General features: G+C 40.6%; 1 protein-coding gene across 2 annotated transcripts; it reads left to right on the forward strand.

Annotated features, from left to right (window-relative positions):
• Positions 1-286: 286 nt before the first annotated feature.
• Positions 287-10197, forward strand: LOC133992554 (glutamate decarboxylase 1). Of its 2 annotated transcripts, none has more exons than XM_062431212.1 (16): positions 287-362; positions 2067-2129; positions 3169-3324; positions 4021-4263; positions 4437-4527; positions 7134-7246; positions 7396-7511; positions 7648-7727; positions 7813-7867; positions 8268-8384; positions 8492-8556; positions 8888-8966; positions 9075-9224; positions 9312-9419; positions 9752-9841; positions 10024-10197. In XM_062431212.1, the coding sequence occupies exons 1-16, from the start codon at positions 287-289 to the stop codon at positions 10195-10197; spliced, it is 1776 nt and encodes a 591-aa protein (XP_062287196.1). The 2 variants fall into 2 exon arrangements, with proteins under 2 accessions (XP_062287196.1, XP_062287197.1); XM_062431213.1 differs by having other exon boundaries at positions 287-356.
• The last annotated feature ends 355 nt before the right edge of the window (positions 10198-10552 follow it).

A 10552-nucleotide genomic window follows, 5' to 3' on the forward strand; every position in this document is an offset into this window, starting at 1 on the left:
CTACAGGTCTGTGTCGCCAAGTTAAGCATCTCTTTCAGTGTTAAAGAGCAAGAGGCTCATATTTCAAAACACATGCTGTACATTCCTGTGGATTCTGTCTCTTTTTTTCTGCCAGTGAGCCGCACTTGTCATCTTGGATATAGGAGAAAGAGAGATTTTGTTGGGGGGAATAAAGAGAGAGAGAGTGGGAGAGAGAGAGAGCGAGAGAGAGAGAGAGAGAGAGAGAGAGGAAAAAAGTGACCAGGCTTTTTTGAGGTGAGGACTTTGGCTCAGGGTCTCTGGAGTGATGGCGGCGTCTGCACCCTCCTCCTCTGGCGGAGAACCGGATCCCAACTCGACAAATTTACGACCACCGGGCTCAAGTAGGTCCATCACAGATAAAATGCTATTTCACGTGTGCTATTTACTTTGTGGGCAACGCCATTAATCATTTCCATCGAAGTAGGGGAGGAGGAGGGGAAGGGAGAAGGGGAGGGTGGAGGGGTGGAGGGTAGGGGGACACACACACAAAAAAAAATCCGCTGCCATTTGAGAAAGGCTTCCTTCGCCACAAATCACCGCTGCATTTCATTCACCACACGGACCTCCCGGCATCTGCGTGACAGCCGAATTCTGCTGTCAGAAAATGATGTCCTCTAACATCACACTGAAACCAATCAGCCTGCCAGACCTGCCCGAGGCTGCAGCACCGGGCAGTGTTTGCAAAAAGGCAAAACATGCATATTTATTACCTAAATTATTATTATTATTATTATTATTATTATTATTATTATTATTATTATTATTATTATTATTTTTTTTTTTTTTTTTTTATTTTTTTTATTATTATTATTGGTGGTGGTGGTGGTATGTTAAGTCATTTATTATTATTAGAATTGTTTTTTATTTTTATTTTATTTCCTTTTTGGCTAAATGTGCTGTGGTAGAATAAAGTGGCTGCATGGACAAATGAAAATTGCCCCTGAAGTGGCTGCTGTTAATTCAGCCATATTAAATTGCTCCTAATGGCACACTTCAGCATAGCCCTTAATAAGAGGCACATAAAGCTACCACAGTCCTTTCATTGTTGGTAGGTAAAATCAGCCTGATTTTGAATGAAAGGTCTCAAAGAAAAATATTACATGTGTAGATGTGATCATGTTTTGCAAATAACATGCACTTATATTTCTATATATTTTCTTTACTATTGAAGAGGCTCTGTGCTGTGAATTACTGGGGGTTTTTTTTTGGGGGGGGGGGTTTAATTTATTTTTAAAACAGTGATTATATCACAATGGGCCGATGCAGAAATGTCTTATATCTGCACCTCTGCAAAGGCAGATCTGAATCCTGTTTGTCAGCTCATCTTCCCCTTTTTCTTTTCTTTTCTGTTTTTCCCCCCTCTTTGTTGTCCATTTCATTTCCTCTGACCAGGAAAAAAATCATTGTGAGGAGTTAAAGTGCCTCCACTGAGCTGAGCAGGGCAATGATTTATCTAATGATCCAAAGCAAGGGTTGGATGTGGATTTGGGACTGCTCCCCTCCCTTCACATCCTCCTCCTCCTCCTCCTCCTCCTATTTCATTCCCTCCCCTAAATTGCTGCTTTTGAGGATTTCGTTTACATTTCCCATCCAAGGTGCCCCATCCCCTCTCTGGCTGGAAGCCCTTGATAACGCAGTAATTCTCTATCTGTCATTGGCCAGCCGGCTCATGTCTAGTGATGCTCGCATTTTAACCAGCATCTTTTCACTCAATTAGATCTTTAGGCTGGCGTGGATCCAAGGCGGCTAATTAATTTTAAGTCCTTGCCTATAGGTCACAAACGGTGACATACAGTGGAAATAGACTAATCCAGATCCGGAGCCCGGGGAGTGCTGCTAAATGTTCAAATAATCCCAAGACATCCCCAATGCTGGCTATTTTAGTTTCAGCACATCTCTCGACCTCATACGTGTCTCCATTTATTTTCACATTCAATTGTTCAAGATAAAAACGCACACAAATGCACTGAAATTGGATTTTTTTAAAGGCGTCTGCAAGGCCCTCTAATTGTTTTTGTTTTATATATATATATATATAATTTCAGGCTATGATGCATGGTGTGGAGTTGCTCATGGGTGTACAAGAAAATTGGGAATGAAGATATGTGGTAAGTTCTGCTTTTAATACAATTATGAAAAAGAGGAGTTGTCAGGGAAAGATGCTGTGTCGAACATGGCCTTACATCATTTTACCCGCGGCTCAGTAGGAAATAACACGGGATCAGTGAGATTTTAAAATCCAAACAAAGGATTAACCATTTTGATTAACCGGTATTATTTACTAAATTAAATCACTTTTACACCTGATCTTGGTTATTTAACCAAAATGGGAGGGAAAAATGCAAGTGGCACCAACACTGCCAAAACTACCAATTTGAGTTGCAGCTGATTAAATTAAAGAGGAAATTATGCAGGATGGATTTCGCGATCCTTAGTAAAGAGTCTATTTTAGTCTCATGCTCCAAGGACGGACTGACATCTACCATAATAGTGGATGTCACGCTCCAGCGAACAGTACAATTTTCTGGTATTTTTGACCGACATGTTTCGCTGGTTTCATTAAGGCCATGAAATTACGCAGAGCTATTAAGCTGCAAATCGCAATCAAAGAAAATGAAAAGATAAAAATGTATTCTTTTGGAATAAAAAGAAACGTTTGAGGTCTTAAAAGCAGCTTGTTGCACAGCACTCGGATGATCTTTCAGTGAGATTTACCTGTGAACAATATTCTCCTCAGCAGGCTTCACTGATAAATTCACATTTATCACCGCGGCCCTCTCAAATGCGCCTTTGGGGCTGTAATGTTATCGGCTGCTTGCCCACTGAAGTGCACTCTTTCGGAGGAGCTTTCATAAGAATTTACAGCCGCTACATGACAGCGATTTGTTTTGCTTGGCTGGAGTTTGGTGCTGATGTCACCCGGGATCAACCTCCCACACAGCCCTCCGCCCATAAATAGGATTCCCCATGCAGGATGGGACCATTAAAAAAGGGGAAACAACTCTGAAAGTACAGAGAGAGAGAGAGAAAGAGAGAGAGAGGAGAATAATAATAAGTAGGCCTGGCAGAGTAAAATAGCTGCATATCTCAACATGTATAGGGAGTGTAATCACGCCGCGGACGCTTCTTCTTCTTGTAATCGTTTAGGGTTTTTGCAGAAGAACAACAGTCTGGAGGAGAGGAGCAGGATTGTGAGTTCCCTCAAGGAGCGCACAGCCAAGAACCTGCTATCCTGCGACAACAGTGGCAGAGATGCACATTTCAGACACACAGAAACCGACTTCTCCAATCTGTTCGCCAGAGGTGAGCCAGACATGAATGAAGCAGATGAGTTACATAGCCTATTGATTGTTTTCATTTCAACATGATGCATTTAACATAAAATACAAAGCTTTGAGGAATTTGTGCAAATTTCAATCTGTAACAAACATGCAAGAAATCCTATACACATAAAAACAAGTATTGTGTGGTTGAATAAGCTTGCATTTACCAGGGAATGCAATTGTGATAATTGAACATGTTCTGGTCATACTATCTTTATTGTATTTGATGGGCATGAGAACTCAATGCTACTGGAGGATTTGCACAAAATTAGAGTAAAAGTAATTATAAACCTGCTGAGAAATCCAAGAAACTCAACAAAAAAATAGTGAAAATGAGCTGTACAATTTCTCTGTATGGGAGCGAGAGTTTTCAACCATGTAAACAATTTTAGGGACATTACATGGACTGACTCTAACCCTAACCATAACCACTACGTGCCTAACCTGAAGCAATGACCAAAAAATCAGCTTTTTTCCCAATTGGTGACACAATTTTTCTTCACCAAATGGACATGCTGCCACCAATTAACTGGTCCTGAGTCTGAATTTTTTCCCCAAAAGTATAGATAGATAGATAACACACACACACACACACACACACACACACACACACACACACACACACACACACACACACACACACAAAGTGACTTAATGAATGGATTTCATTTTGTAGATCTGTTGCCTGCCAAAAATGGAGAGGAGCAGACTATGCAGTTCCTGCTGGAGGTTGTGGAAATCCTCACCAACTACATCCGGAAGACCTATGACCGGTCCACCAAGGTCCTGGACTTCCACCACCCCCACCAACTGCTGGAGGGCATGGAGGGTTTCAACCTGGAGCTCTCTGACCAGCCAGAGTCTCTGGAGCAGATCCTGGTGGACTGCAGGGACACCCTGAAATATGGAGTGAGGACAGGTGAGAACAAAGAGGGCCGAAGGAGCAGCAGAACTCACTGCAATCAATAACTCTCATTAGCTTACACGCCAGTGTAATGATTACAGATAAGCCCCCCTTTGTTTCTCGGATTCTCAAATGATAAATTGTTGTCTGGGGATTATGTTGCACTGTTGTCTCTTTATCAATGGCAGGTCACCCCAGGTTCTTCAACCAGCTGTCCACTGGATTAGATATTATTGGGTTGGCAGGAGAGTGGCTCACATCTACAGCCAACACTAACATGTGAGTGCTGTGATACCGGGTCACTGATTTGTTAATTACATAAATTATCTTTTCAGATAATAATTGAGATAAAAGCATACATACTTTCTTTCTACTCTTTTAAAGTATTTGTACTTATTGTTTCTGAGGAGATTTAGAGGAGTACTTGTGGTGATGTACAGTAATTACTGTCGTTGGTGTTCCTTTGGCTGAAGAACACCCTGCATCTTCTCATAGACTGTCAATCAACCAAGAAAAAAAAAGAAGCAGAAAACAAGTCATTTGTACGGTACACTCCCCCGCAGTATTGTCAATGTTGGCCTGCACTCAGGCTGTGGTCACATAATTCAGCCCTGCAGGCAAACTAAATTGCATATTGATTCACATTCACAGTTTACATGGTGTCTTTGTTTCATGTAATGCTCATTCCTGTGACATAACAATGCCAGAAGGAAGAAAAGAGCCTCTGCCCTCACACCATCTGTACACAATACCATCAGTGGGACTCAGCAACGACTTTAACTGACTTACTGTACATCTCCACAATCTATTACGATCAAGCACCACAGCAACTGCAGTAAATTAGTTTTTTAACACTGTGTCAGAGATGTCGATTCAACTACTTTTCAAGGCTGAATTTTCTTTATTTTGTCCCCCAGTATATCTCAATGGGGTTGAACAAAACATATATTGCACAGTTCTTGTATTTGATCACATTTCATTGTATGAGTGTATTTAATAAACTGGTTTCTTACAGTATGATGATGGATGCATGTCATGCATACTTCTGTCCATCATGTTTCCTCATCTAAACTATTCAATAAAGGTGAAATGCTGAACAGTAATTGGGTTTCATGTAGCTTCAGGTAACTTTTTGATAATTACAACCTGTTCAGTTTGGGAGATTAAATATAACATGTAGACGATTAAATAACTTTGTGTAGATGATAATACATATTATAACATTTCTGTTAAACTTATAAGTACATGCAGATGGATAGAAGAATGTTTAGAATAGTTTTACTTTCTAATTCAGGCCCCTTTAAGATGTAATGAGTTGTAACTAATGGCTTTATTGATTAGTCAGTAAACCATTTACTAATGCCTTATAGACCAGTTATAATACATTAATAAGTAATATTTTTGCTTTCCAAGTTTGTGTAAAAATTCTTTTGACTGATTGGACTGTATGACCATGTGGACCGGAATTTAATTTATTAACAAGTTATTAAGCATTTACTAATGGATAACCAACATTTATACTTGTGTTATTACCAAATAGAAAGGATAAATACCAGCAATGCTGTTTATTTACAACCTTGCAACCCATATCTGTTGTGGTTAAATAGTATAAAAAAAAAAAAAAGTTAATACAGCATTTACAATTTCTAATGTTACAGAATATAAATGGTGCCTTGATAGAAAGTGGAACTAAAATTTTTAGTGGTTCCATTTTTTCTCTGCTTTTCTCTGATGAATTTCCTCCTGCACAACACTGTATGACCTTGTGAAGATTAAATTAGGAGTGTAGTACTACAAATCTTAAACCCTTTATTGAAAGTCCCCATGTCTTTCTTGTTGCATCTTGCTAATTCAGCCATTAGTCTACAGCCTATCATAAGAAGTAATGTGGTTAGCTTGTGTGTTGTTGGCGACAACACTGTGGAAACCAGAGGGTGGAGGTTTCATACATACTTGTAATTTACCTTTATTAATTACCCCATCAACCCTAATTACCCCTGGCAGATATTGACTGACACTAATAGACTGACAATCACATCCAGGTCTTACATAATCAGGACGAGTGAGTGTCATCTGCATGAATGAATGCGGTGAAAATTAATGTGCGGCATCTGCGAAGTGGCATCTGACTTGTTTATTTTTTCCCCCTCTTCATATTTCTGTATATACTGAAGATGCTGTGGGGCACAATGCGACATTCTCTAATGTTCCACTGATTCATTGACTTTCTTTGCATGAATAGACAGATACTTATGTAATTAGAAGAATATTGGTCAGGAGGAGATGGATGAGCTTGCCTGTGCTGTAATCTCAAATCCACTGCATTTCTCTCTGAAGTAGAGAAGGTTTTTAATTTGCTTTGGTGATACAGAAAAAAAGTATATAGTCTAAAGAAGATACAACATAAAAACATGCCTGGAATCAGAGAAATCAAAGCATCTGAAACGAGTTTAGTAATAGCCGATCATTCTTATTTCTGCGATGTTTACATGAAAGGTACATTGTTCATATTTTAAACATTCTCATTTGGCTAATTTTCTCTCATGGATACAAAAATGGGCTCCTGATGTTATATTAATAATGAGTTATGGTATTGCATGGTATTTCCAGTCATTTCATTCAAGCAGAAAGAGTTTTAAAACAGCAAGATGTTGTTGTTGTTGAGGTGTGACCGTGCACAGAAGGCTGTATCTGTCCCACTCTTATTGAGAAAGCAGCACCATGTTGCACAATTGCACTGTACAAATGCATGTTGTTAAATATCAGTGTATTTCATATTGATCCCATCAGTGTCTGCTGCAGTCTTTAGCTGAAAGGGAATTTAACTTGAATGAAACTGCAGAGAGAAAATAATCCAGAAAACATCTGTTTTTGGTTTGTTCCAGGTTCACCTACGAGATCGCCCCCGTCTTTGTACTCATGGAAAAGTTGACACTGACAAAGATGAGAGAGATCATTGGCTGGCCCGATGGAGAGGGTGATGGCATATTTTCTCCAGGTAAGAGCTCGACCGGTGACCGAACAGGAGTGGGAGCTCCTGAGAAGGTGGTTGAATAAGATCTGAGCCAGGTTATTATGTCATCAGATACACGTGCTGTTTCTTAGCTACGGTCTTCACTGCTGACTGAGCTCATCTGGTTTCCGCAGGAGGAGCAATCTCCAACATGTACAGTGTGATGATTGCCAGATACAAGTTCTTCCCTGAAGTCAAGACCAAAGGCATGGCAGCTGCACCCAGACTGGTCCTCTTCACCTCAGAGCATGTTAGTCTGACATGGCCTCTCTGTTGCTGATTATTGTAACCTTCTGCAACACTGCAATTTTGAGTGTTTTCATCACTTAGTGTGGCAATTAGGACACATGCTGAATTGTACTGATAGTCAACATATGTTCTTGCAGAGCCACTATTCCATCAAGAAAGCCAGTGCAGCTCTGGGCTTTGGAACAGAGAACCTGATCCTGTTGAACACAGATGAGAGGTTTGCTTTATTCTCTGCCTGCATGCAGACAGTCTTGCAGGAAATCAAATGACTCTGTGACTTACTATGTGATTTTGTTTTCCAGAGGGAGAGTCATTCCTGCTGATTTGGAAGCCAAAGTAATAGAAGCCAAGAAAAAGGTGAATGAATCAAACATCATCCTCTGTAATTTTAGCTTCTGTCGTGCAATGAGAAATATGCGTGCTGTGGATTTTACCTGTAGCTACGGAAACACTTATGTGTGCCAGAGCAGCAAGGTTATTTCAATAAGGTTAATGCTTCTGTCTGCACACATGTGATGCTGTTCTAGTCTAAAGTACCTCTCCTGAAAGTAATTCTTCAAAGGAAAAGTGATGTGCAGACTAGAAGAAATGGGTGAGCAATTTTTCCCCGACAATAGCTGCAGACAGGAGGAGTGCATTATTTGAGATATAGCCCATCTCTTTGATGTCAACAATGAAAGGGAGAAAAGTAACATAAGTTGGATTCAGCCCATAATTGTAGCCAATGTCTTTTTTTCTTAATACTTGTTGTATGCAGGGGCATGTCCCCATGTTCGTGAATGCCACCGCTGGTACCACCGTCTACGGAGCCTTTGATCCCATCAATGAAATTGCAGACATCTGTGAAAAGTACAACATATGGCTTCATGTGGATGTAAGACATTATTGATCATCTTCAGTACACAGTTCAGTTTGATCAGAACGGCTTTTCTGATCAACAGTGGTGTCCTCACTGAAATGGATCTGTTGTATCCTTTGCAGGGTGCATGGGGCGGAGGTTTGCTGATGTCAAGGAAACACAGGCATAAGCTGAATGGAGTTGAGAGGTAAACAAAAAGAGAGAGAAAGAAAGAAACGCATGATTGTAGTATTGACAGTTTTTTAAAGAGGTGCACACCCAAGGTGTTACACTTCGAGTTCAACTCATCACAAAAGTGCTATTTATCCTGTGAAAATAAAGTAATATTTCTACTGAGGCTCTGGAGATTTTTTAAGTCTGAGAAAACACACACACACACACACACACACACACACACACACACACACACACACACACACACACACACACACACACACACACACGCACACACACACACACACACACACACACACACACACACATTCACAGAGCTGTTTACTGTTTCAATATATGTGCAGGGCCAACTCAGTCACCTGGAACCCCCATAAGATGATGGGAGTGCCGCTGCAGTGCTCTGCCATTCTGGTCAGAGAGAGGGTGAGAGTGTTTTTCACTTTCCTGCTGCACACAATGCACCTCCTGCACATGCATGCACACAAACAGAAGGAACCGTTTTTGGTAATCTTCCCACTTCTCTCATTGCAGGGATTATTACAAGGCTGCAACTCCATGTGCGCTGGTTACCTCTTCCAGCCAGACAAGCAGTACGACATCACATACGACACCGGAGATAAGGCCATTCAGTGTGGGCGACACGTTGATATCTTCAAGTTCTGGCTCATGTGGAAGGCAAAGGTGTGCACTTCTTACTCATTGCACCTGTCAACTATAGCTAATCTGTGATGGTACGGTAACATACTATTTTTTTAATCTGCCTCAAAGGGAACAGTAGGATTTGAACAGCATATCGACAAGTGCCTGGATCTTTCATCGTACCTCTACAATAAAATAAAGGACAGAGAGGGCTTTGAGATGGTGTTTAACGGAGAGGTGAGATCATTATTCCCACAGAGAGGAAATATCTTTCACATGAACACCCTAATATTCACTGCAATGAGTTATCAGTTCCTTAAAAATCTAAATTCAGTGAATACTCCAGATGATCAGCCGCTGCAACATGGGAAAACATCTTATCTGAGCTTTTCTGCTTGGCTGTTTTTCTTGAGTGATTAATGACGACAACATATTTAACATCTTAACTTGGTTTTAGGAATGGTTGGATCATGTTACTCTCTTGACATGCTGACAAGAAATGCTGAAATTACAGAAGGCAGTTTTTATTAGTGCTCCTTTCAAATGTTGTTCCCATTTTCTCTTATTAGCCGCAGCACACCAATGTGTGTTTCTGGTACCTTCCTGCGAGCCTGCGCAGCTTGCCTGATGGTGAGGAGAGGCGGGAGAGGTTGCACAAGGTACTGACTCATCAATCTGCTTTTTAAAGTTTCTAGTTCCCCTGTCTGTTTCAATTTATTCTCATTATATCTGCCTAGATTTAGGGAGTTATACAGGAAGGTCTTGCTGGCATAAAGGTGTGGAAGTAGCACAGACTTTGCATCATAATGACGATAATGATAATGTGTGTTTTCCACAACAGGTTGCCCCAAAGATCAAGGCCTTGATGATGGAGTCTGGGACTACAATGGTGGGTTACCAGCCACAAGGAGACAAGGTCAACTTCTTCCGCATGGTCATCTCCAACCCTGCTGCTACCAGGTCAGACATCGACTTCCTGATCGAGGAGATCGAGCGACTGGGGAATGACTTGTAAGAGCCACACCTGCATTGTGAAAACTTTTTTTTTTCTTTTTCTTTTCAAATATTTGTCTTTTCCAAATCTGGAAAGCCTCGAGCTTGGCTTCATGTCCCTTTTTGTCTCATAAAGAGATTTTTGCTTACAGATCTTCTCTGGCAATGCACAACAAATAATCGGTGGTGTGTGCTTCTCTGTCTCTTCTGTCTTTAGCAGCGCCGTCATATGTTTAAAATGTTTGCACACCATGTTATCTGAGTAAAATGGACTTCAGTCAAAACTTGAGAGAATTATATAAGCAGACTGGTATTCTTGCTAAAACATGTTAAGTGGAAACAAACTTATATTATGGTAAACAGACTCTTGTCAGTGC

This window comes from Scomber scombrus, chromosome 13 (assembly GCF_963691925.1).
Source record: "Scomber scombrus chromosome 13, fScoSco1.1, whole genome shotgun sequence".
Classification (NCBI taxonomy): Eukaryota; Metazoa; Chordata; class Actinopteri; order Scombriformes; family Scombridae; genus Scomber; species Scomber scombrus.